This window comes from Mustela putorius, unplaced genomic scaffold, assembly GCF_011764305.1.
Source record: "Mustela putorius furo isolate JIRA1106 unplaced genomic scaffold, ASM1176430v1.1 tig00000905_pilon_pilon_pilon, whole genome shotgun sequence".
Classification (NCBI taxonomy): domain Eukaryota; kingdom Metazoa; phylum Chordata; class Mammalia; order Carnivora; family Mustelidae; genus Mustela; species Mustela putorius.
Window position 1 is genome coordinate 4,337,983 of NW_025421511.1, and position 27,632 is coordinate 4,365,614.

Here is a 27,632-nt window from a genome sequence, read left to right on the forward strand (position 1 = left end):
CTCTTTGTTCCCGTATCACTACACAAATCACAGAGGCACATCACGATCGCTGGCTGACCAGGTCTTCCGTCAAAGTCCCTGGGGAGTCAGGCACCGAGCATCTGCTCTTCAGGTCATGCACAGACAGCAATGCATGCTGTGTTGCAACCCATGAGAAATCCACTTGACATTTTACATCAATAGATCATGAAGAAGGGCATTGGCCAAAAAAAGAAGAAGGTATGGGGGAAAAAAAAAAAGAAGACAAGTGGTCCCACTTCAAATTCGAGTTGAACGTAGATGGAATTTTGGAGGAGTTGACAGTGGAAACACTGGTTTTCCCACTGCTTCAGAAGTGAGCACTCCCCACCGATAGACTCTAGACACCTCAACATCTGCCTTTACTACTGTCATTCCTGCTGTTACAATTCCTGCTTCGGTATTCCCGATTCCTCTCAGATCCACCTTCCTCCCGCTGGCTGGGGATTCTGATTTTCAATATGATCTTCTGCTCTTCCCTATTTCTCCTTCCTTGGGCTCATTATTTCCCCAAATAGAAAATCCAAGGTGTCAGTAGATGTCCCACAGCATTCCTCTGGTAATCACACCGAATGTCTCCATAATCAGCACTGAGCAAATGGCAGCTGCATATAGGTCAAGCCTTGTCGTCTCTCCGCTTGTTTATCCTTCTCTCTTGTCTGCCACTTCCAGTTCCTCACTTAACGTGCCATCACCTTTCTCATTGCAATCTCCTCCCAGCTGACCTTTCCCAAACCATGGCTAACTCTCCCCAGTCTCTCAAACGACCCCCCATGATCAGCTCACATAAGCTCCTTAACCAGAGCGGTAATACCCTCTTTGATTCGGCTTACTGTGCCTTTACAAACTTCTCTCTCACTACTCATGTGTGTGTCAGTCCCGCATCCCAGCTGTCTCTGACCTCCGCACTCCCCGTCACTCCTTGTCGCCTCATCCCACTTTCTTCCCATCTAGTAGGACCCGTTACAATGTCAGCTCCTCCACAGAGCTTTCGCTCTTTTTACCCCATCCAAAAATAACCTAGTTTCTTCTCTGAACTCAGCATTTCTGTCCGATAGCAACCTTCCTTCAGACGTGTAGTCTGTGCTAACGTCATAACCCTGTATCCAAGGATGGAAGACAAAACTCTTCGTATCACAAGCTTCTCTCCCACCCACACTCCTGTGACCCTCACATCTCCTTAGTTCCATGACTGAAGCTCCCAGATAGCACTTACCGACCCACAATTGCCACTACTCCCCTTGTCCAGACCCTTGTAATGCATGGGGCCTGTTAACTGCCATCTTGCAAAGGCTTTCTCTAGTCCACTGTTCTCATTCTAGGGAACATTTTCATTTTCTTTATTAAGAATATTAGTTTATTATGGCTGAAAAATGAAGACATACAAAGACATTTTGAAAATTGTAAATAAAAAAAAAGTCTTCCGTTATCCCTATAACATACATAATTGTTGACACATGGACACATATCTTACATGTAACTAAGCATATTCTATAGTTGTTAAATATTGTCTCTCTTGTTGGTTATTTATATTATTTCTAATTTTCAATATTGTATATAATCATACACCAAATAGTATTACAAGTAAACCTTTGCTTTTATTTGTAATTAATACCTTAGAAACAACAACCACAGAAGTTTTTGCTGGCTCAAACGGTGGAAACATTTTTACATATATTATTACAAATCTTTCTATGATACAAAACTGATCATTTCACCTGTCCACTTAAAAAATTATTTTGTCTGCGGGATGCCTGGGTGGCTCAGTTGGTTAAGCAGCTGCCTTCGGCTCAGGTCATGATCCCAGCGTCCTGGGATCGAGTCCCACATCGGGCTCCTTGCTTGGCAGGGAGCCTGCTTCTCCCTCTGCCTCTAGCCTGCCACTCTGTCTGCCTGTGCTTGCGCTCTGTATCTCTCTCTCTCTCTAACAAATAAATAAAAATCTTTAAAAAAAAATTATTTTGTCTGCTTAGTATATGCAGAATAAATTAAAGTCCATTGACATACTATTCGAAGTATGTGTTTTTCCCTTATTTTTGAACTATTAGAAAAGTGTTACAGAAAAATAAGAAGCCTGAAAAGCAGTTTTCTGTCATCCTAGGTGTGAAATAACTACAGTTGGAAATTTTATCTGTATTTCTATAGGTCTATATGCAAAAATGAATATATAAAATTCTATTCATTTATCTATTTATTAAATTATTTTTACAAAAATAGTATCGTGTCACATAGTATTCTGAGCATTTTTTGGGATAATAAATGTAGGTAGAGTCTTAGGTCCTTCCTAGATTCCAACGTATTCTCTCATGTCACTGCATGACATTGCGTTGGCTGGATGTGCCAGCTTTTGTTTAAACCACACCCTGTTGGATTATTGGGTTATTGTAGAGTTTCCCCTGTAATCCGCCATGAAGTGTGTGTGCTCATCTAAGTTTTGATGGCCATTACAAAATTGTTTTTAAAACAAATAAAAAGAGATAAAATAAAAAGAGTAGATATCACCTCCAACAGTGTATGAAAAGGAAGTCTCCACATTTTCACCGAAACCCAGCAAAGTCTTTTAATCTTTGTCAATGTGTCAGGCCAAAAAAAAAAAAAAGTCTCTACAACATTTTATTTGTTGTATGTATTTGCAGATTTTATTTTTTGACAGTTTTGACGTATTTAGGTATTTATTTGCTTCCTCATTTCTGTCCCTCTGTCTTTACTTGAATTTCCTTCCTTCCTTCTCTCTGCCTGACAAGACCCCTCAGAGACATCTTGAGACACAGTTGGACACATGTCCCTCTATGCTGACCGAAAGCTTTATTTGTAACTGTGGACACTTGTGATTCTGTGCATTGCAGTGTGTATGGCTTTTTTGTTTTCTCATGTACCTGTGTCTGAAATAAGTATGAGTTCTTTTGGGATGATACTATATTTTATTTGATTTTTAAATGTTCCCTGCCTAGTGGTGTAGTGTCTGGCATATTGACCTTTAGTATTTCTTTTATTTTAAATGACTGTGAATTTATTTGTATTTAAATTTTGTTATATTGTATTTATTGTTGAAGTCATCAGACATTTTCCAAATTGCCGAATATCACAGCACCAAGGTGCCTGGTTGGTTGGTTGTCTGTGGAAGCTTCTCATCAACGCATATGCCTAGAAGGACACAAACTACCAGTGTATGGCTTGTCCACACAATAGCACCTTGTGTAACCAGCAACCAGATAGAGAAATAGACTCGCCAAGACACAGCATGTGCCCTTTGAGCTCCATGTGAATCATTCATCCTCAAGGATGATCACTGTGGCCTTCAGATGGTCTGGCCTAATTTGGACGTTGTATAAAATAGAATTATGCAGTGGGATTGGTATGGTATCTTCATTTCTGCAAACTTCGCTCCCACTGACAGAGCTTGATTATGCCATCACATGAATACACCATCACTTACTTATTCATCCTTGGTGTTGATGGATGTGTGGGTTGTTTTGTCTGGTTTGGGCTGTCATGTTGTCTATGCTTTCATGTACTATTCGGTGAGCGCACGCATGTTTTTCTTTTGGATCATACCTGGGGCTAGAATGTCTGAGTAATGGTGAGTTCTATGCTCAGCCCTTGGTAGATTCCACCGAATGACCTTCCAGAGTGGTCCTACCTACCCCCATTCCAGACACGTGAGGTTTCCAGGCTCTCCACCTTCCAACCACCCGTGGCATTGACTTATCTTTTTCATTTTAGTCATTCTGGTGGGTGTGTAGTTTTAATTTGCATCTTTCTGATCAAGTCTTAATTTGCATTCTCTGATTGGCCCTTGGAATATCATCTTTTATGAATTGCCAGTTGAAGTCTTTTGCCCTTTTTATTTTCCTGGATCAGATTGCCTCTTTTACTTATTGATGTGTGTATAGTTTTTATATATCCTGAATGCATTATAGGCTAATTATAGGTTTAACACTTACCTTTATACTCTATGGTCAGTCTTTTGGTATCATAATGTCTTCTGATAAACACAGGTTCTTAATTTCCATGACTCAATTTTATTTTTTATTCATTTTTCTTTTATAATTAGTGGGTTTCTTACATATATTTAAATTGTGTTATGTCAGATGCTTTTTGGAGCTATTAGTATTTGGGAGTCCAGATTAAGAAATTCTGCATCTCCAAAATTATAAAAATATTATCTGAGGTTTTCTTGCAGATTTATTTTACTTTCCACATTATGTCTCTGTTCCAACTTGAATTGATTTTCATGTATGTATGAAAAATATTCAAGTATTTTATTATTGTTGCTGTAGTCATCGGTGAAATTAAATTGGCCATTTGTTAAAAAGTCAATCTTTCTTCATTGCATGTTACAATGCAATCTTTATCATTAACCAGATCTATATAGATATATAGATCTGGAGGTATTTTTCTATCTTAATTACTTAATTATTTGTAGTAAGTCTTGATAACCAGTGTTATAATCCTCCATCTTGGTCTTTGTAATGTAGATTGCTAGAACTATCTTGTCCTTTTGCATTTCCATATTTAGTTTAGAAAGATTTGTTACAGTCTACAAAATAAATTTGTAGGACTTTGATTAGAATCACATTATATCCATAAATCGATTTAAGGAAAACTTATATCATTTACAGTGCTGAATTTTCTGATTCCTAACATGGTGCTTGGAATATTTATTTAGACCTTATATAACTTTTTTTTTCTTTTTTTAATATTTTATTTATTTATTTGACAGAGAAAGATCACAAATAGGCAGAGAGGTAGACAGTGAGAGAGAGAGAGAGAAGCAGGCTTCCCGCTGAGCAGAGAGCCCGATGCGGGGCTCAATCCCAGGACCCTGAAGTCATGACCTGAGCTGCAGGCAGTGGCAGTGGCAGAGCCACCCAGGTGCCCCTACTCGTTTTGATAATGCTTTGTAGTTTTCTGTGTGGAGGTCTTGCAGATCTTTTGTTGGAATTATTCCTACCTACAGGATTTCTTAATATTAATGTAAATAGTATTTTTATGTCATTTTGCATTGGTGGCTGCTATATGAAAACAAACTATATTTTTGCATTTATCTTTTATAAATTCTCTTATTAATTCTAAGCATTTGTAGGTTTTCGAGTTTTCTTTATGCATATAGGCATTTATCTACAATAACAGTTTATTTTCCTTTTTCCCAAGTCTTATACTTTTGTTTGTCTTATTGCAATGGCTACCATCTCCAGAATAATGTTAATTAGAAGTGGTCATAGTGGACCTCACTGTTCTGTTCCCAATCACAGTGAGAAAACTCTTAACTGTCCCCCAGTAAATAAAATTTAATTATACAAAATAACTCCTCCATATAGAAAAAATAATAAATAATAAATTTTACCATCTAAAGTTATAAAATTCTCCTAAAATCTATAGGAAAATTATTTAAATTAATAAATAAAATTATTTGTACAAGGCAATTAAACATCATATTAAACATCAATTAAACATCCATATTTCTTTTTTTTCACTTAGCTATATTTTACAGACTTCTCTCTTGATAGATAAGTAGGTAGATAGATTTATCAATATGTCAATATTTACTGGACTTTTAATACCTTTGTTGTTGACCATTTATCTTATTTTCAATTTAGCACCAATTTAAAAATATTTTGTTAAATGCAGGATGTATATTTCTGTATGTTTGTCTATATTGAGCTCTTGGAGTCAATTTCGATAATCTGTATTTTCTAGAAAACCATTTCACATGTAGTTCTGCCAGATTTATAAACAGAAACATTACTTAGTTTCCTCCTTTTCTTCTTTTCTTCGTTAGGTTTTTTAAAAAATTTTCATAAAAAATTACTCCAAGCACACAGTATATAAGTATATAGTCAGTTCTACAGTGGACAGTTACGTAAATAGCTCATAATTCTGTAGCAATAGTTGTTCCCTACATCATCTTAAATTCTGGAATTGATAGACAATGTGAGTTTTGCAGTTAATAAGTCTAATATGTCCTGAGTAGTATGAGTGGAAATCAGTGACCACCTAGATACATTCTAGTAAGACTGAGAGACACCAAAGGCAAGGTGATCTAAGGAACAGGCAAAGAAAGAAAGGCCTCTCTTAATTAGCCTGATAAAAGACATCTTAACAATACAGACTAAAAGGAGATCTTTGAAGAACTAAAGGGAAATAACCATTGATCTGGAAATCTGTCCTCAAACTGTCATTCCTTACTAAAGCTTCCTGTTATGCAGTTATTAACACAAAAAATAGCACTAGATTTTGTTTAGTGGAAATATTTTGTTTACCAGAAATATATGATAGTTAGGAACTTTCACTCAGCTAAGAACATAATTTAATATATACATGAATGGGTTATATGGAGACATTGGAAATGGCACACAGTACACTACTTAGAACTCTATATGACCCATAGATCAAGCAGATAACAAATCTTAAAGAAGATCTGAACTATGCAGTTATTGGACTTATTTTTAGAAGATATTCAGTCTCCAGTTAGAACCTGCATGTTCCATTCAAGTAAGTATGAGACGTACATAAACATGATCACATACTAGGAACAAACTGGAAGTAAATACACAGAATTATTCTTTTATGCCCCATATGCTGACCAAAATGGGATAGAAATCGAAATCTACAGCAAAAAAGTAATGTAGCGGAGGAAAACACTCCCCGTCTTCCCGTGTAGCTTCTTGGGCTGCTCTAATCATGACTCTGACATGAGGCTGATGAACAGGAGAAAAACCAAATTTAATTTACATGTACAGAAACCGCATCGGACACGTGAGACTCCTAAGAACTGGCTAGATCAGGCAGTTTTTACAGCTTTTATACAAGGAGATAATCCATGAAGAATTCACAAGACAAAGGAGTTGGAACTTGGGGGTTAGGTGTTAGTGAGGAAGTCGCAGGTTTGGCTGCACAGCCTAGTCAGCCCTAGGTTCCCTCTCCCTGGTGGGAAGGATGTCTCTCTTCCTGGTACAGGAGGGTCCGTCTCACAGCGGACATTTATCTCCTGCTTTTAGGGTGATGGGGGAGTGAAAGTGTCCCTCTTGCGTAACCTGTTTCTTAAGCAACTTTAATTCAAAATAATCAATGTTCTGTACTGTAAGGTGACTAACATAACACAATTAAAAAAAAACACACACACAATATTCAAATGTGGTGTATTGGAGTTAGCAGGTTCTGCTCCTCTAAAAAATGCATAATTAATAATTTCATACTTAATTTATAGCACTGGATGCACATTTAGAAAAATACGGGAACCTGAAAATCAACAAGTTTCTAGCTAATGGTGCATACAAAATAGTATCAGAGTAAATTCACAGAAGTAGAAATGGAAAAACGAGTAATGTGTAAGAAATTAATGAGGGAAGCAATAGAGGAAGTTAACGAACCCACAAACTGGCTTTTGAAAAGGTATCATTGAGTAACCCAATAACTGAAGTGATTTATTAAGATAAAATATAGGAGGCCCAAATAATTAACATTAGGAATGGAAATAAAAATATACCCATGTGGTAGAGATGAGTTTTTAGAAAATATAAGAAAATGATAGATTATAATATATCAATATATTAGAAAAATTTCCGGTCAAAAGAAAAATAAGGCAGTAGTTTGATTCACTTAATGAGGCTAAAAGAACCTGTGTCCAATGGCAAGAAAGCATAAGAAATAGAAATTAAGAGCTAACTCTGTAACTCATTCTATTATTTAAAAAATAACTATATGGTCTTATAAAAAGATGTAGAAAAAATAGCTTAGCAGAATTTAATACTTTTTTTAAAGATTTTATTTATTTGAGATAGAGAGAACATGAGTGGGGTTGGGGGGGTCAGAGAGAGAAGCAGGCTCTCCACTGAGCAGGGAGTCTGATGCGGGGCTCGATCCCAGGATCCTGGGATCATGACCCGAGCCGAGGGCAGAGACTTAACCCACTGAGCCCTCCCCAGTGTTCCTAGAATCTAATACTTCTTCATGATCAACTACAGAGCAAACTAAAACAGAACCCTCCTACTGTGGTAAGCAGTAGCGATTTTTCTTAAAATGAAAGAAGTTTGTGATGAAATCTTTCAACAAAAAATATGATATGATGTGATATGATATGATGTGATATGATATGATATGATATGATATGATATGATATAATAGAAAGAGTGACAAAAGAGACGGCACGTTGCACACGCGGGGAAGCTGTGTGTTCAGGCGATTCAGAGCCTGGGTCTCTCCTTCCCTCCAGCCACGTCCTTTGACAGCCTCTCCTCGTCTTGTGCTCGAACAACCCGTCTATGCTGAGACACACACGTTTACTATTTCCATCCAGACGCTTTTCAAAACTCACGGTTCATATGAACAGCTCTGTCCTGACCGTCCCGACTCATGCCCATTTCGCATCTTGAACCGACATGTGCAAAGCCCGTCGTCTGGTCTTCCCCATCCCACAAAACCTTGCCCCTTTCTGTTTCGCAGCTCACTCGATGGCAGCGCTGCCTTTGTATTTTTAAGAAGGAAACCTGCAGTGGCCTTGCTTTCTCTGGTTCCCGTATGTGCCTCATCCCCTGCCGGTCCTCCCCTCAGAATGGGCCCTGCACGGGACCTCCACTTAGTATCTCCGCTGTCGACGTGTGTCGCCCCATGGGATGCTTCCGTGCTTCCCTCTCCCCCGGACGGCACAGCCGGTGCTCCTGACTCTGCTCTGTCTTCTCTCCCCATGTGCGTTTGCCACCCACACACACACAGTCTGCCTCCCTCCTGTGCGCAGTCCTGGTTTCGGGGTATGGCCGGCTCCTCCTGTCACCATGCCAGCGCCCTGACGGCAGGTTCTCTCTTTCATTCTCTGATGTATCCGAAATTTCTGGAAGAGTGCTGGGTACACAGCTGGTGATCAATACATATTTGTTGAAATGCTGAACCGGGCTGAAAGACGGATGCCCTAGAGACACAAAAATGGGTTCTACCTCATGAGAAATGAGGGAAATGAAGTCTGCACAGGCCACCGTTCCTCAACCATCAGATGCTTAGGTTCCCAGCCCCTAGAGTGAGATAACGTCAGATATTGATAAAGATGGGCCCGAGCAAGGCTATGCGTGCATTACTGAGAGACTACCTACCTACAGTCCCTCGGCAGAACAGCTTGTAGATTGTTTCTGAGCCTGGAAAGACCCTGGTGAGTCCCCAGGGCTGCTTCTGGCACCATTGCCGAGACTGAGATGTGCCAATGGGACGACTCTTGTGGAGCACGGTGTAGAGGTATAGACACGTAGGAGCACCGTGTAGAGCGTAGACGCATAGGATCACTGTGTTGTACGCCCGAAGCTCATGTGATGCTGTGTGCCCACTACACCTCGACAAAAAGAAACACACACACACGCACACAATAAATAAAATGCAGATGCAAAATCCTTTTCAGTAGATGACTAGAAAAATAAAGCACTTTTGCATGCTTGTAAAGTGGACTAAGAAAACCTACATTTTCTGGGATAGAGAGAAAGACACTTTCATGTAACGCTGACTGCAAAAAGCAGCTTGCAGGGGCACACGCAACACCAAAATGACATCTCTTATGCAATCAGTGTTGAATGTACAAATTAGGGCCCTATATTGCCTGGGGATATATATGCACACCACGGCCATGAAAATCACCGAAACGTAAACGGAACATGGTCTGTGAACATTTCAGAACGTGGACTGAGAGGAAGGACAGACGCCTCAGTGGAAGGAGGGGCCGTGGGGCTGTGTCTTTAGGGTTTTGTTTTAAAAGGTCTGAAGCATGTCGGGCAACAGGTGAGCGCGGGGGCGGTGGGCTCCGAGTGTCACGACCCCCGTACTTTCCTCTGTATTAAAACTATTTCATGTGAGACGCCTTGAAAATGTGCCACGCAGCACGTACTTTCTACAGGTTGAGACAGACACTTTCTTTGAATATATAATACGCAGAGAAGAAATTATCGGGGCCCGTGGCCCTATTTCCTTCTGTCATTTGTTGCGATGTTTGTGGAACCAGCAGTGAGGGAGAAACTGGAAAGCGAGGCAGCCGGGAAGTGCCGGTGGCTGAGCTCCCTGCAGCTCTGCTGCCGTCTCCCCAGGCCTCGGCCGAGGCTAGGAGCGAGCTTTCCAGACCCAGAGATGTTCCCCTCGCTTTGGGAAGGACCTCGACGTCTGGTCAAAGTGTATTAAAATGTTACCCAGAAAGGAGTCCCTAGGACACATTTCTGCCTTTGTGTGGGTCCTGCACACACTGTATCTCTCTGAAAATGCCCTGGGTAGAAAGAATCCCGGTGGCAGGTGGGAAGGTGAGGACTCGAGGACCCTGTCCTTGTGCGGGAACGTCATTGCCCGTGTGTGTCCCGGGCACGCACGCTGCCCCCCAGTGGGGCATCTCGGGAACCGCACGGACGCCTGTAAAAATCCTTGATCTGCTTAAAGCAAAGCGAAGTCAAACTCCCCTCTGATTTGGGAGGCTGAGAAAGCTTTGAATCATAGGAAGAACGGGCAGTCTCGGAATTGTTTGGGTCCTTGAATACGTAGCTCAGCGCAGAGCCCCACAGGCTCCGTGTCCTGCGCCTGCCCAGGTAACTCTCACTTGCCCCCGGGGACACGTGTGTCTGAGGCTTCTCAGGGTCACGCTGCCGGAGACACCTGTCGGGGGGAGGAGGGGACCGGCCCGGTGAGCCCCTGCGCGTCCCGTCTGTGCCAGGGGCTCGGGTGGCGCGGGGACCCGTCCCGGCAGTCAGCACCGCCTCTGCTCTCTCCACAGTCTGCACTTCATCGTGTTCGACACGGAGACGGCCCACGACACCCTGAAGGTGTGGGACGGCCCGCGGGACAGCGACATCCTGCTCAAGGAGTGGAGCGGCTCCCTGCTCCCCGAGGACATCCACAGCACGTTCAGCGCCCTCACGCTGCAGTTCGACAGCGACTTCTTCATCAGCAAGTCGGGCTTCTCCATCCAGTTCTCAAGTAGGTGCCGGCCGCCGCTCGTCCGCGCGCGGGCGCCCGTCTGCCGGGTCGCCAGACCTCGCTGCCCGTCCTCGGGCCTCCCCCCTCGTGCAGGTCACTTCTGCAGAGCGTCATGATGTGACCTTTGGAACGGGCAGGGGGAGAGAAAGGTTCATTTTTGGACGTGCAGTCCCCGACCAGATAGGGCGAGCAAGGCATCTCCGTAGTTACAGGAAAACGGAGACGTGTCATTTTAAAGGCTTCAGACGGCCAGCAGAATGGGGGCCCTGGATGAGGCTGGTCTCTACCCAAATGGGAACTTGGTCTCGGGTGGCCCCGTAAACCACCAATACCAGGCCTCCCGTTACCCCACGCTGTGCTGTGACGTCCCCACGAAGTGCAGCTGCTCATCAGACGGGAGGGCTTGCCGTCCACTAACCGGCCGGGAGGGCCTGCCATCCACTCCTGCAGAGAAGGGCCCTGCGTTGCCCCTCCTCTGGGCCAGGGTTTCAGGTAGTTGGCGTGACGGAGTTATCCCAGCCGGGTCGCCCGCGGGACCTCCCACGTGCACACTGGAGCTCTCACCCCCTGACGGAGACGTTCCACCTTTACCGTCAGGCCCACTTTTTAACGAGCAGTTTCCCAGGAAGGAAGGAGCGTAGGGACTTCATGGACGCTGACCCTCTGAGCACCCGTCACATCGCACCCTCTAGAGAGGTCGTGGACCTTGGTGGTGCGCAGGCTCGGCCATGAAACAGGTGAAATTTGCACACAAGCACATTCCCCTTCAGCTGTTCTCTTGGCAGGCCACTGGTGAACCACCTTTACGATTTACAAAAGAAAGTGGACGTAGCTCAGTGTAATGCTTTAAAAGGTTGCTAATAAAAATGAAATTATCGTCTGCACAATTTTTAATCTCCGGTTTCACTGAGCTTCCAGTGCAGTGATTTGCAAACGTGCTAAATTTTCCACTGGCCCGTTGTAAAAATATTTGAGGTAATTTTGTTCCAGCTAACTTGGTTTAGGGGAAAGCATTCCTTTATTCTATGATTTTTGCTCTTTTTATCTTCAGAAATGGAGATGAGTAGATGGTAGATGTGTGACTCATTGCCCTTATCTGGCAAAACAAAAAGTTGGCAACGCAACGAGGTGGTGTTTGTTTCTCTCCGACTCATTCCATCGCTACCTCGACTTTTTAAAATACATGATTATTCAGAGCACGTTTAGGTGCACAGCAAAAGGGAAGGGAAAATACAGAGGTTTCCCATTTGCACTCGCCCCTCACGCACAGCCTCCCTGTGATCATTGGTGGTGACATGTCATCACACACAGACGTGGTTCCCATGGGGTTTGCTCTTGGCGGTTGACGTTCTGTGGGTTTAGAAAAATGAATAATGCCGTGTGTCCACCCTTATAGTACCACACAGAGAAGTTTCACTCCCTAAAAATCCTCTGTGTTCTGAGTACCCATCCCTCGCTGGCACCCTCCACCCCTGACAGACCCTTTACGGTCTCCAGAGCTCTGGTTTCCCCAGACCGTCCTGGAGTTGGAGTCCTATAGTGTGTGGTTCCTCAGACGGGTTCTGTCACTGGGCGACATGCATTTAAGGCTCTTTCACGTCTCTTCACCTCTTAACTCATCCCTTTTTAGTGATGGAAGATATTTCATTGTCCACATGGGCCACAGGTCATTCATCCCTCGCTACCGAAGAGCATCTCGGTCACTTACAGGTTCTGGCGACTGGGAATCGTGGCTCTGAGCATTCTTGTGCCGGATTGTGTGTGGGTGCACGTTTTCCGTTCATTTTGGCCAATACCGAGGACTAGGACTGCTGGACTGTAGGGTAATGGGGTGTATGGTTTTGTTACTGGCCTTTTCTAAAGTTCCCCTTTATTAAATTCTTACAGAACCCAGAAAACACTTATTTTCCCATGTTCCTTCATGGTTTCCCTCTCTTCAAAAGACAACTTCTAGTTTTTTTTTACATAGGCCCTTTATTATAATTATTTGAGAATCATAGATGTTTTGATTCTCCTTGTTAATTAATTAATTAATATGTTGATGTTTAGAAAGTGATCAACATGAACATGCCCATTAAAACCTACAGAAATGAAACTTATTTTTTAAAAAATTCAGTATTCGAAATCCAGTTTGAACCATGTGAAACTGTCATTTTTCTAGATAAAAATGTTTGACAGTTGGCAGTTTCCTAAAGTTTGACAAGACCTTGCACAAGAACTTTCCCTCCCTAGCTTCCGGCTGATGAGTCCGTGAGTCTGGTATGCTCTGGGAAATTCCATGTTAGGAGCAAAAATATACTGCTGACTCTGAGGCTTTTTTGTAAATGGATTTCTTCAAGGTTGTCTTTAAAACTCTATAAAAAGGGGAGAGAAACAAGACATACAAACTTTGTTTGGCCTAATTTAGAAAAATTCATCTCGGACCCTAATAAGGAAATGTGGGTTTCTGTCTTAACCTCTCAAGTCCGTGACTGGCCTTTTGTCTCTGTCCTTTTTGCTTTGTCTGTGGATTGAAGATATGCACTGATTTCCAAGGACCTTTGCATTTCCAAGACTCTGTGTTCCGTATTGTGCATTTCCCCTTTGCCTTACAGATCATCCTCTTCCAATTCTCAAGCTGTTCTCTGACCCTAGGAGTGAACTAGTCTTCCGTACTGTTGGGACTCATCCAGTGGGGGGCTTGGGCAGGACTTGAGAGATACCGGGGAAAGAGAGCGGCCATGGTTCCCATCTACCCTGTTCCCTCGCTGCCGGTTTCCCGGGGTCGGCTCTGTCCCGCAGTCCGAGCTCAGTGCTTGTCTCAAGAAGCCATCCTCGTGTTTTCTAGTTCTTCTACCCAGTTCCCAGGAACCACACTTCTACCTGGGACTGACCTGCGTGTGGAAATCATAGATGTATTCCTCGGGGTGCATAGGGGAGGACCAGGTCCTCTCTGTCCTTGGGTGTTACCACCACTCTTGTGTCCCCACATGGTCCTGGTCTGTCTGGGTGCCATTTCTCTTGGCAGCCACCCTGATCTGTCTCACATGGGCTCTACCTGTAGACCACAGGCTGGAACATGGGCCGTCGTCCGGCCATCTCCACAGCCAAGATGCTCCGTGAACCACACAGCAAAATCTGTCACTTCGGGAATACTTGCGGGAGTGTCTGAGAACTTGATGAAAAGTTGACTCTTACGCCTAGGGTTACTAACTTGTCAGAGTTTGCCCAGGACTTGCCTGACTTTAGCAAAGAAGTTCCTGAAACCCTTTAGTCAGATTATAAAACGGACACCCCCATGTTCCAGGAACTTCTTCCAGCCCCAGCAAACTGGAACAGCTGGTCACCCTACCCACACCCATGACCCATGTGCCACTGTCCATCTCTCCAGTCCCAGAGCCTTCCTTCCTCCACCGGAGGCTCCAGCAAGAAAACTAATTCAAGCTGGAGTCTTTCCAAACCAAAGGCTTAGTCTCTTCAAAATCTGCAAAAGAACTGTCCAGACCAAAAGGGCTTTGCTCCTCTTCTGTACCGGAGAGGAAGGAAAAGTCCATGTATGTGCTTCTGTGATCTTGCGACACGGGGAAAAAAAAAAGAAAAAGAGAAAGAAAAGAAGAAAGGAAAAGAAGAAAGAAAACCTACTTGATGTATGTTACATTGTTTGACCACTCATAAGTCAAGCTAATGTTACATCTGAAGTATGAGCACGGCACTGTGAGTTCCAAGTCAAATTTAAAATGATGGAGCTGAAAAGGAGTGTTTTCCTCATGGGATTGATATTTCAAGTATGACCACTGTTGCCAGGCAAGAGTGCCGTTTATCCGCTAGTATTAAATTAGAGTTTTCTTGATGAACCATTTTGACTTGATAGTATGCCCATAGCTTGTGAGCTAAGAATTACAGGTGTCCCTGACATATCCGAGGGAAATATTTGTTCAGCCATTGGTTTTCTTAGGGACATTGGAATCATCAGATTTTAAATAAATTTGGGGCACAGGAATGGGACATCAGTGCTGCTGTACCTCACAGGCACATAACTCCACGGTAAGTTGGAGCTCTGTGATTTTATCGGATGGTGTCCCTGTCCCCACGACACCGTCGTCCACTGCTCCAGGCTTCGCTTTCTCTCTTAGTCGTCCTGAGTCCGCTGGCCTCCCTACGGCAGCCTTCTTTGCTGATTTTCCTCTTCCTTCCCCCAAACTATAAAGGCTGCATGTCCCCAGGGTGACATTGTGCGTTTCTTCTCGACCAGCATTCCATCCTAAGGTTCTATCAGCCACGTCCCACCACCCCCTTCCCCCGAGCGCTGGCTGTCTCGATGGCCCTGCTGTCTGCAGAGACACAGAGCAGGCAGCTCGGCCCACGACACTTGGCCGCACTCCTCATCAGCCTGTCCCGAGCCTCATGTTCTTGAAGCCTTTCTGCCCCAGTGGATGCCAGCGGCACTCGGAGAGGGGCTCGGGGTACAGCCTCTGCTTTATTAATCTCTTTGTTTCACATCCCACATGTCGTCCAGCAACAAATTCAGTCGGGTCCATAGTCACAACCCCAGTTCCAACCAGTCCTCTCAGCCCGTACCCCTGCCGCCTCGGTCTGAGTCGTGTGGGATCGGGCTGAGCCGTCGCGGCCGACGAACCGGCTTCTCCTCTCCTGTCCCTGCCCACTCCCTCATGCACCCGGGTACGGGGAGCAGGACACATCTTGAGTGGGACAACTCAGACGACAACTCACTTCTGGCCAGCACTCTCCACCGTCCTCCATCCCAGCAAGACACATTCCGGATTCTTCCTACTGCCGACGTGAAGGCTCTGAAATCTTCAGAGCATGAGGCAAACGTCCCCTCATCCAGATTCTCCATGTCACCCACAGTCACTGCCCCCCACCCGGTCAAGCCCCTTGTACCGGCGCTCCTGCAGGACAGCCCCTCCCTCGGTCTGCCCGCATGTGCAGTGTACGTTCGTTTTACTACTTGCGTCCAGACCCTCTCCTCTCTGCTGGCTCCGTGAACCCCAGGGTAGCCGCAGCCGCCTATTAAGGTTGCCTTAGCAGATGAGTCATTGGTCTCTTAACCGTCTCCCAGCCCAAGACCCACATACGTGTTCCCGCGCTCACAGCGAGAAGTCTGTTTGCAGTCAGCACACTGCGTTCCTGGAGGGCAGACGGTGTTTGTACTTCTGCAACATGATGGATAATTAGTGGCTAAAAAGTATTTGCTAATTGAATATGCTTGAAAATATTAGGGTGACTGTGATTGCTCTGCAAACACTACGTGCCTCTATGGGGGATGTCGTCTTTTGCATTAACTTTAGCTTCATTCAAAATTTCTGAAAGAAGATTTTAATAATGCATATTTAAGTGCTGATTTTAATATGATTCTTTCACTTCTGGATTTGTTTTTACCCAATGTTGACAGTTAAGATAAATTATCTTCTCATAATGTTTATTATCAGGAGTTTAGTGGCCAGATATAGACTGCATTTTGACTAGTTAAGAACACATTATAAAAATGCAGTGAAAGTCATGCATTTTTGCTGACCATTTACATTTTGTAATTATTTAGAAAATTGTTTATCCTTGATCCCTTCATGTCTTGATGCCTTTTGGAAATAAGGCAGAACATTTTTATTTTATAAAGCTTAATACCCATTTTGAAAACGAATACGGTTTAATCTATCATTTGATAAATTTTCTTATTTCATTAAGGCATGGTTGTTTTTTCTATGCGCTGAAATGATTTTGGTCCGGGAAACAGTCATTGCTTATCGTCAACTCTCCATGTCTGCGTGTGTGTTTCATGACGACCGACGGAGTAGGGGAAGGATCTCGCGCTTCCCCATGTGTGTGTTTACTTCACCTGACCGTGAGGCAAGCCTTTCTGTGCTAGGAAATGAGCTGCTGATGCTCACGAGATAAGCAAACCCCATTAAAGGCCCCTTGTCCTGCCCGCTCTGCGCAGCGTGTAAACAAGAGAACATGCGCTGACTAGTGCAATTATGCTAATCGTGATCAGACTAACACTTTTCATTAAAGCTTAATTACCATTTAATCATGCATAAGATGCAAGAAAATGGAGTTCAGCACACAAAACTGACCTTTACTCTGAGGGTTAAATAAACTTCCAGCCAGCCTTCCGTGGTCCGGACAGCCCGCTCCTCTGTCTCCGGGAGCCACTTGGCATCTCAGATTTTCTGAGACTGATTTCTTCGTAAATCTCGACTGTAACTTAGTGGCTACATGACATCTCTTCCTAATTTGCTCTTTGAAAGATAATTTAATAGATCATGTTTATGTTAAGAAAAAAACAAACCCTCATCCGTTGTTCATGATGGGAGAGCCCATGGGGACTGCCGGATGCGGATCGGCGTGGGATCGTTTTGTGGGAGAGACCCAGCCACGAACCCTAGCTTTATGGGCGAGGGTTCTGGAGGGGCAGCTAGAACCGCTGCTCCTCTCGGCCCTCCCGGAACCTTCCTCACGGGACCGATGGAGAACTGACCGTCAGTTTGTATCACTGGCCACTCCCAGGCATGGACCGGGAATGGCTCAGGGTCAGAGAGGGCCACTCGGCGTTGATTCCAGCACCTGCTCGTGCTGATGCAGCGCTGATGTCCTGAGTTGACAGCATGTAAGATGCCAGTTTAGTCGAGACGTTAAATCCTGGGATTTCGTGGAGAGCAGGGATTTTAGCCGTGATCAGTTGTGTGATACCCTCAAGACTGGTAAGAAAAAGAAAGGAGAGAAACAGGACGTGTAAATGACCCCTTTCCAGTTTGTGAGAATACATCTTTTTTTTACCCCCTCCAGTTTTACTGAAATATAATAAGACAGTTGTAGAAGTTTAAGGTGTACAAACTGGCAATTCGATACGTTTATATTTGGGAAAATGATTATCGTCTTAGCTTCTGTTAACACCTCCCTCACAACACGTAATCACCGTTTCTTTCTAGTGGTGAGAACATGTAAACTCTACTCTCTCTGCAACTTTCAAGTTTACAGTGCAGTATTTTTCACTATAATCACCGTGCATTAGAGTCCTAGAAGGCATTTATGTTTTAACTAGAAGTTTGTACCATTTGACCAACAGCTCCCCGTTTGCTTGATTCTCCAGCCGTGGTAACAGACATTTCTACTCTCTGGTTCTATTAATGTGTCTCTTTAAGATGCCACCTGTATGATATTATACAATATTTGTCTTTCTCTGTCGGATATCTCTTTTTTTAAAAAATATTTATTTATTTATTATTTCTCTTCAGCATAACAGAATTCATTGTTTATGCACCACACCCAGTTCTCCATGCAATCCGTGCCCTCTCTAATACCCACCACCTGGTTCCCCCAACCTCCCACCCCCACCCCTTCAAACCCTCAGATTGTTTTTCAGAGTCCATAGTCTCTCATGGTTCACCTCCCCTTCCAATTTCCCCCAACTCCCTTCTCCTCTCCATCTCCCCGTGTCCTCCATGGCTATTTGTTATGCTCCACAAATAAGTGAAACCATATGATAACTGACTCTCTCTGCTTGACTGATTTCACTCAGCATCATCTCTTCCAGTCCCGTCCATGTTGCTACAAAAGTTGGGTATTCGTCCTTTCTGATGGAGGCATCATACTCCATAGTGTATATGGACCACATCTTCCTTATCCATTCGTCCGTTGAAGGGCATCTTGGTTCTTTCCACAGTTTGGTAACCGTGGCCATTGCTGCTATAAGCATTGGGGTACAGATGGCCCTTCTTTTCACTCCATCTGGATCTTTGGGGTCAATACCCAGGAGTGCAATGGCAGGATCATAGGGAAGCTCCGTTTTTAATTTCTTGAGGAATCTCCACACTGTTCTTCAAAGTGGCTGCACCAACTTGCATTCCCACCAACAGTGTAAGAGGGTTCCGCTTTCTCCACATCCCCTCCAACACATGTTGTTTCCTGTCTTGCTTATTTTGGCCATTCTAACTGGTGTAAGGTGATATCTCAATGTGGTTTTAATGATGCCGAGTGATGATGAACATTTTTTCATGTGTCTGATAGCCATTTGTATGTCTTCATTGGAGAAGTGTCTGTTCATTTTTTTAATTCCTTTTCAGTGTTCCTGAATTTATTGTTTATGCACCACACCCAGTGTTCCATGCATCTGTGCCCTCCATAATACCCATCTGTCTGATGTATCTTGTTTAACATAATACCCTCAATGTCATCTGTGTTGTCACAAAAGGCAGGATTTTTTTCTTTTTTTAAGACTGAATACTACCCCACTATGTGTCTGTAGAGATGTAGATATGGATCGATGTGAAGGTAAACACACACGATGGGAGTACGTCTTCTTCACCCACTCATCTAGTGATGGACATGTAGGTTGTTTCCATGTCTTGGCTACTGTGTGCAATGCCGCAGTGGACACGGGGTGAGGATATTTACTCAAGATCCTGTTTTAATTTTCTCTGGATTAACACCCTGTAGTGAGATTGCTGCATCATCCCATAATTCTACTCTTTAATTTTCTGAGGAACCTCCGTACTGTTTCCCACAGTGGTTGCACCAATTTACACTCCCACCAACAGAGCACAGTCGTTCCACTTTCTTGAGGACGTCTCTTTGATGCTTGACAATAAAAGAGGTTATCCACATTTTGCTATAGAACTACCAGTTGGAATATCATCTGTGACAGCGTTTCTGCTGATATAAACCCTACCCAGGCTCGAAGCTCGTGCATCAGGCCTCAGGCAACTGTGATTTCTGTGGACCGTCACAGCGAGCTGACCCTCTCCTATGACCTTGGACATAAAATGTCCCATGAATCTCAAACTCTCAATCAACTCGTGTTGTATTAGGCAGACTTGAGCAACCTTATTTTGAGGAAAGGGCAATGCTCCCAGATTTAATAGACTGAATTCTCACAGTGCCTTAAAAACATGACATTCAGAAATAAGTTGAGCCGGTAGTTGAGAGCATGAGACATGCAAATCACTTGACAATAACACTTGAGGCTGACCATCCAGCCTCACCCTGTCCAGGATAAGGGGACCCTTAGCCTTGTAGAGCGTGTCATACCGTAACTATAATCATTTGGCGGTAAGAAATTTAACCAATCCCTTCTTCACTCACACATGAATGGCATTTATTTACCAACAAATATTTGACCCCTTCCTGTTATGTTTCCGATCCGATACTGGGCGGGAGACCCAGCGCTACGGAAGGCAGGCATCGCCCCGGTCATCAACAATGGTGGGGGAGGGGCAACTGGACAATTACATCTTCGGAGTGTGCGGTTATAGCACCATCGGAGCTGCATCTGTGCCGTTCAGAACCAATCCTCTGTGTCTCTCTGGTTCTTGTGGATCCTGTCCTGCCCTTCCCCGCCCTTGGATGACCAGTCCAGCTCTGGGCCTATCAGTTCCTGTCCTCTACCCTTTGGTCTTCTCCATGCACTTCCCTAACCCCTCTGCGGATGTGCGCTCTCTGTGCGTCACCTAAAATGCTTGAAGGGTTACGTTCAAACATGTCTTTCTTCTACTCTTGTCTTACCATTCCTGTCCGTCCTCCCCACGTCCACTCGATTGCTTTGCTTCTGCCGGGGCCTGGCGGCTGTTGCTGTCTCCCTCGCAGTCCCTCGTCGCAGTTCATGCCTCTGCTTCCTCTCAGAGCAATGCCTTCCTCAGAGTCCCGTCCCTTACAACGCGCTGCCCCCTCCTGTCTTGTGGGCTCTGGGCGTTGTCTCCTGCCCCTGTTCTCATGCAGGCTGGCAGGGCTCCTGACAAGAACCACACGATCCAGCAGCGTCTTCACTCTAAATGTTGGCCCCCACCTGCGCAGGGCTCTGCCGCGGTCCCTTACTTGTCCGGCGAGCTCCTGTCCCCGCTCTCCTTACCGCTCTCCACTCTTCGCCGCCTCCTCAAACGATCGAACCTCTCAGATCCTCTTTCACTTAGTACATGACCTCAAGTCACGTCTCAGCAAAGACAAAGCCATCAGATGGGTGCCCTCTGCTGCCCTCCAACAGCTATACAGGCCAATGGAAATGTCTGCTTCCTCACTCCTGTTCCCCAGGACATCAGCCCCTTCTTGGGAGCAGGGCTCGCCCTAACGACGCAGCTGCCGTGGGGACTTTGTTCTGTGTCGACCTCTCTCTCATGCTCCCTGATTCCCTTACTCAGGTGTATAAGTGCTGAAATCACAATTCGAAATAAATACCGATGACTCCCATGGTCCACGTCTGGGTTTCCTCTTGTTTCTCTGCTTTCGTAGAACACTTGTCCCAGCCCCACAGGCCACCCGTGGGTGATCTGCACGGGACCCTCATCACATAAGGCCCTGAGACAGCCGGGTCTCCTCCTGCCCAGACTCTGTCCATGCAGCCATTCAGAGCGGTGCAGTTGTGCTGAACGTGGATGTGAGGGGAGCCACCTGGGCAGCGACAGATCTGACCACACTGAGCACCTGCTTGAAAGCTACTCAAGTCTCTCACTCTCGTCGGAATAAAATCCGAGCTCGGTCACACAACCTTGAGTCAGTCGCCATCCAGCTTCAGTCTGTCCCCATTCTCGCTCGCTGCTTCTGCTCCTTCTTCCAGCAGATCTTTGCTCTTATGTGCAGACCTTCCCTTGCTTGCTCCCTGGGCTGAGGCCACCTCCCCCACCACAGTCTTCATTTTACAAGTCACAGTGAAACACAGCCCCTTTTAGGAGATTCTCTGGATCCAAGAATAAGTAAGAACCCATTCTATCTGATTTTTACACTTCCCTCTCATAATATTCAACACACTTTTTTTTTTTTTTTTTAATGACTTTCTCATTGTTACTGAAAGCCCGGTACTCAGAGGTCCAAGGTCCTCGCCAGGACTGTGTTTACTTTCTGCTTCACAGTGACACAAACAGCTTTGCCTTTCTGTCTTCTGCCCTGTGTGTACGTCTGCATTTTCTGCATATTTCTTACTTTCTTAGTTGTTGGTTCTGGTGAGATTGAGTTTTCTAAACGAATTATTTTCTAAAAATAGTTTTGTTCTAATATCCGTCATCTCTAGGATGGTTCCAGATCCGCCCAGAAGATGTGTGTCAGATTCCATTCAAAGTAACTTCAAGTAGACCGCCCCCCGCAACAGCTCACACCCTAACCAGGGCAGGCGGAAACTCACGTGGGGCGTGGGCCGGAGTAAGGTACTTGGCAGCACGTACATTACTAAAAAGACTGTAGGCTCTCCAGATGCCAGCAGTCCTGTCACTGAGTGTAAGGAGAGACCATATACCTATGTCATTTCTATTACAAATAGAGTCTTTATTTTATATTTATATATAAAAATTATGTATATAACTTAAGCTTAATTAGACTGATTCGAACTTCGAGAAACTCCATGACCTCAAATGTACACATAACACACACACACACACACACACACACACAATTTTTAGACTCGGAGACACAGAGGCGTGGTTTTCCATACATAAGAGCACCTGACCAAGGGCTTGCCCCATCCTTACCAGTGATGTAAACTTCAGCATGGGAGTCAAACCCATTAGCGATAATTTCCATGGCAATTAGGTTAAATGAGGATGGAACACCGTGTGTACCATGGCAGAGTTTAATGCGGACTATACGCAAAGGTACAGAAGGTAAAAGCACTTTGACTTATCCGTTTTCTCCAAATCTGAGGAATTGCTATTATGGATTCTTGGTTCTAGAAATAGACTCCAGGGAAGTATTACGTGATAAATGGTGTAGTCTGCAGTTCTCAAATTAGATTTTTCCCTCGCTTTGGCCTCCTGCTTCACACCACTCTATTCAAACTGACAGGAGGAAGGGTCTCCTGACTCGTGCTTGGCAAGAAAGCTATAGATAATGTAGTTTTGACTTCAAAACAGGAGAAGATAGTAAAGAAATAAATATCACTTTATCATGTTAATGATATGATACCAGATCTTTGCAGTGCTTCAGTGGGCTGAGGTTTCTACAACATATTGAAATTATTCATCATGCCTTTATAATCAATCCATAATAGGCGAATTTGCAACACTTTTAATGAAAAACCTGATGGTGATGATTTCCTCTCCTCCAGTCTGTTTTTCGTCAATAGACAGATGTTCATTGTTCGTACCAATTGGAAAGCAGATAATCAGTTTAATCGTGATGGTTTTTGTGAGTAGATATTTAGAGAAGGCTCCTCGGAGGATGACGGTTGAGGTTTTTAATTTGATTTTGACTTCAGATATAAAGAAACTAAAATTACGATGATTCACTGAGGGATCCTTCAGTGTTATAAGGACGCAAAACACAGCCAGGCTGGCACGGGGCATTCAAAATTAAAATATTTGTGTTGGTGTTAGACATAAGGTGGTTTATAACTAACTCGCATCATATTTCTAAGACTCAAAGGGCAAACATACTTGGTTTATCCTAGGTTTCTACATTTGGCAAGAATAGAGGAAACACTGTTGATTAGAGTAACTATCTCTGAGAACGTCCAATCCGTGCCCCAAGAGGAAGTTTGACTGCCTCACCACGCAGTCCTAGGAAGTTAATTAAGACAAGTGAGTCGAGTATTGGGAACACTATTACTCTGTTATATTTTTAGGCCTTTTTATTAAAGAGTTTCAAAGTACATTTCTTTGCATGGTCTAAGTTTTACAACTACATGACATCCAGAATTCGAAAACACAGTTTCATGACTAAAAAGAGGTGTTGGAACATTTGTTTGCAAGAATTAGGAAAACCATTTGATTCGTAGATATTGTCTACACTGGGAATTTATTATATACCAGTAATTTGGTCTTCCCAACGACTGATTTTAAGTGTCTCTCTGAGCCCACTGAGAAAGTTAGTTTAAAATGACTTAAACGCAGTAGTTTAAAACAAATTCCGGTATTATAATAGACCAACTGGAGAATCAGAATCCGGCTCCAAGACTGGGCAGGGGAAGAGGGAGCGTGAGTAAGGCCTGAATTAAAAATGAACATCGATGGGGTCGGGGATCGTGGCTTAGTCTAACAGTGGCCATATCAATAACAGCTCTTGAATTATTCTATTTTCATCTAATTAGCAGGAAAGCTTTTTATGGGATTCAGACTCGGTTTGGCTTTAATGAAATACACATTCCTCTTTGTGCAAAAGAAAGGTGATTGACTTATTTCTGTTGCCTATGAAGTTGTTTTTAATTGTAGAATTCAATTTCTATGTGTGTTCAGCGCATATATGTCACATATTTCATAGCTATTCAGCACATGTCCTGAATAAAGCTCATAAGGCAAATTTTTCCACTTTTGAAATATTGTGACACAGAACTCCCAAGTGGCAGATCATCAAGGGTGTTTAATGTTTCCTGAGAATGTCACTCGTTCTGTCTGCACATCTGTCTTAAGACCTGTGTTTCCACTGACAGCCTAGAACCTTCCATGCTTTCGGAGGTTTTAACATGTCATGGAATCCTTTTCCTCCGGTTCGGTATTCCTCCTCCTAGATCTTGGTGACAACTCTGACAGAGCCTCCGGGGTTAGTAATTGTGTTCCCTGGGAAGGACTCTTTGTTTGGTTTCACATTCTTTTTCCCCCAAGAGAAATTGTCATTGTCCCCAGGAATAGGCAAAAATGACACCGTGTAGGGTCCATCTTCAGATTTGCCAATATTGACCAAGAATTTACAATCGTGAAACCTATATTGCTTTCCGTCATGAAGGAACAATGAGAAATACATGATTTTTGTGTCGGGTCTGGATAAAGTTTTAATCCCTTTCACTACTATGAATTGAAATGTTTATTCACATACTTTTATACGATACAAAAAAAATTTTTTTAAAGATTTTATTTATTTATTTGACAGACAGAGATCACAAGCAGGCAGAGAGGCAGGCAGAGAGAGAGAGGAGGAAGCAAGCTCACTGAGGAGCAGAGAGCCCGATGCAGGGCTCGATCCCAGGACCCTGGGATCATGACCCGAGTCGAAGGCAGAGGCTTAACCCACTGAGCCACCCAGGCGCCCCATGATACAAAATTTTTATAAGTGAAATGACTAATATTCATTATATGTAATTCAAATGAATGCTATAACTTATATTTATATAAGTTATATATATTTAGTTTTTATATTTTTTATATATATATTTAGTTTTTATATTTTTTACATTAAAAATTTTCTTTAGAAGTCATTATAAATTCACATGCACTTGTCAAAACTAAAACAGAGATCCTATGGATCCCTCCCCCAGTTTCTCCCAATGACAACACTTTACAACCAGGGACTGCATATCCCAGCTAGGGTCATGGCTTCCGTATGCTCGATACACAGACCATTCATCAGCACAGGGAATCTCAGGTCGTACTCGAATGCCCACACCCACGTCCCTCCTGCACCCACTCCGTCTTAAACCCCACAAACATTAATCTGTTCTCCATCACCATAATGTTGTAGTTTCCAGAATGTTCTGTGCAAGGAGTCATGGAACATGTCCTCTCCGGATGGACTTCTCACTCAGCGTCGTTCTGGGGAGACGCCCCTGCTCCTTGTCTGCAGCCACAGTGTATCTCGGGACAGTGCTGGACAGTACTCCACGGATCGGATGTGCTAGCTCCCTTAATCACCCGCCCGCTGACGGCGATCTGGGTTATTTCTCGTTTGGGGCTATTATGAATACAGCTGCTATACACATTCATGTACAGGTTTTTGGGCGAACATAACTTTTTGTTTCTCAGGGATAAATGCCCCAAAGTGTAATTTCTGGGCTGAATGATAACTGAATGATTAGGTTGTAATGGCCAAATGATTTTCCAGAGTAGCTGAGCCATTTTATGCTTTCCCCCATGATGCCTGATTGACCCACCCCACCAGCATTTGTGTTGTCCGTGGGTATGCTTGTGAACAGAAGGACACGTCATATTGCTGACTGTGCTCATAGACATTATGCAGTTTCTTAGTGGCTAATGATCATGAACATTTTTTACGCCCTTATTCATCATGCGTATATTCCCTTCGGTGAGGTGTTTACTTACGCCTTTCGCCCGGTTTTGGTTGGATTATTACTTTTCCCATCTGGAGCATTCTTCCTGTATTTTAGATATTAGTCCTTTGCCAGATATATGGCTTTCAAACTTCTTCTCTCAGTATGTAGCTCTTCTATTCAGCCACTTAAAACAGTTTTTCAGAGGAAAGGCTTTAACTGCGATGATGTCTAATTTATCAGTGATGTCTAATTTGCTTTTATGGATCGTACTTTTGCTTCCTTGTCTAACAACGAACTCCTTGCCCTGCCCTAAAGCCCGAAGATTTTCTAAAGCTTTTAGAGTTTTATCTTTTATATGGAAAGCTGTGTTCTGTTGTGAAGTAGTTTTCATATAAAATGAGACTTAGGTCAAGGCCCCCATTTTTTTTTTTCAATCTCCAATGCATTGCTCCAGCACCGTGTGCTCCTTTTGAGATGCAGGTGGGGAGAGTCATTCTCCTGTGCCGTTCAGCAGACATCACTCCACTCTTTGCAGGCGGAGATCTCGGTAGACTCCACGTCTCCAATTACTGAAGGACCTTGACATTTTCAGAAATTAAAGGAGGTATGTGGAGACTTAATTACGTGGCTCTTTGTAGAATTCAAACCCACTCTTTCATTTAAAGTTCAGGCTTAAGTGGATGTACCCCGACAGATGAATTAAGGTATCTCTTTCTGTCTGTTTTCTAAACCTTTTTCAGCCACTTATGCAATAATGGACATGTAACAGAATTCTAAGTGCTGGTCAGTGTTTGTCCTATGAAACATAAAGTCTGTGACCTTCACGATTTCCTTATTCTTCACAAGGGTCAAACCTAAAAGAGAAACTTTCAGAAAGATGATAACCTTATCATGTGCATGAAGAGTTGAATTCATAAAGAATTTAAATCATTTTTCTTAACTCAAGAACATAAGGATTAATGAGATAAAGTGTTACGTTCTTGATGATCCATAGAAGGGTAATGAAAGGCCGCAGGAGAGCGAAGAGTTATTGCATGGCGGTTGTCTGTGGACGGGCAGCAGACCCTCTCTGAGGAGGGTAGCAAGTATTCCAGGCTTTGCAGGTCACAGGTGGTCGGTGCTGCAACCGGTCAGCCCTCCTGCTGTCCTGGGAAAGCGGCCACAGACAGGACGAAAATGAACCGTCATGGCCGCGTTGCCGTAAAATTACGTTCACGCACACTTGAACTTTATGAACACAATTTGAATTTCTTGTGTCATGAAATAGTATTTTTTCTTTTGATATTTTTCAACCACTTAAAGATGTAAAAGCCATCCTTACGTTGCCAGCCCTAGCAGAGTAGGTGTTGGGCCAGGTTTGGACCTCGGGCCATAGTTTGTCGACTCCTGTTGGAGACCGTTAAAAGCAAAGTCTATCTGTCGGTGCCGTTACATCTGCATTAGGCTCCCCAGTTCCATAAATGTGGGGATGAGATAGAAACTCCAGTATCTCACGTACACATTGAAGTTGCTTTTATGATGATTATGTTTAATCGATCCCTGTAATTGGTTTGTAAACTCATCAAGAAGTAAATAACCTTTTACAGATAAAGCAAATCTGACAGTATAATGCCGAGAAGTCAAATCCTAAATACATAAAAAAGGATATTTATGTTGTTTATTAACATCATCTGTGGGGGGGGGGGGTCTTCCAACCTATTTCCAGTTGCAGCTGAGCCCCTGCCCGCTGTTCTTCAGCGGGCTCTCCCACGTCCTGGTCCCCAGCATTCTACATCTTTTACTT

The 27,632-nt window shown here is 43.7% G+C and overlaps 1 protein-coding gene across 2 annotated transcripts in view; it reads left to right on the forward strand.

The window, feature by feature from the left end:
* CSMD1 (CUB and Sushi multiple domains 1) overlaps window positions 1–27,632 on the forward strand; it is a 1,951,187-nt gene that overhangs the window by 1,648,329 nt on the left and 275,226 nt on the right. For both annotated transcript variants that reach the window (XM_045086171.1, XM_045086170.1), the window contains one exon: window positions 10,751–10,953. In XM_045086171.1, the coding sequence (XP_044942106.1) occupies window positions 10,751–10,953 (203 nt within the window). The remainder of the gene's footprint in view (window positions 1–10,750; window positions 10,954–27,632) is intronic.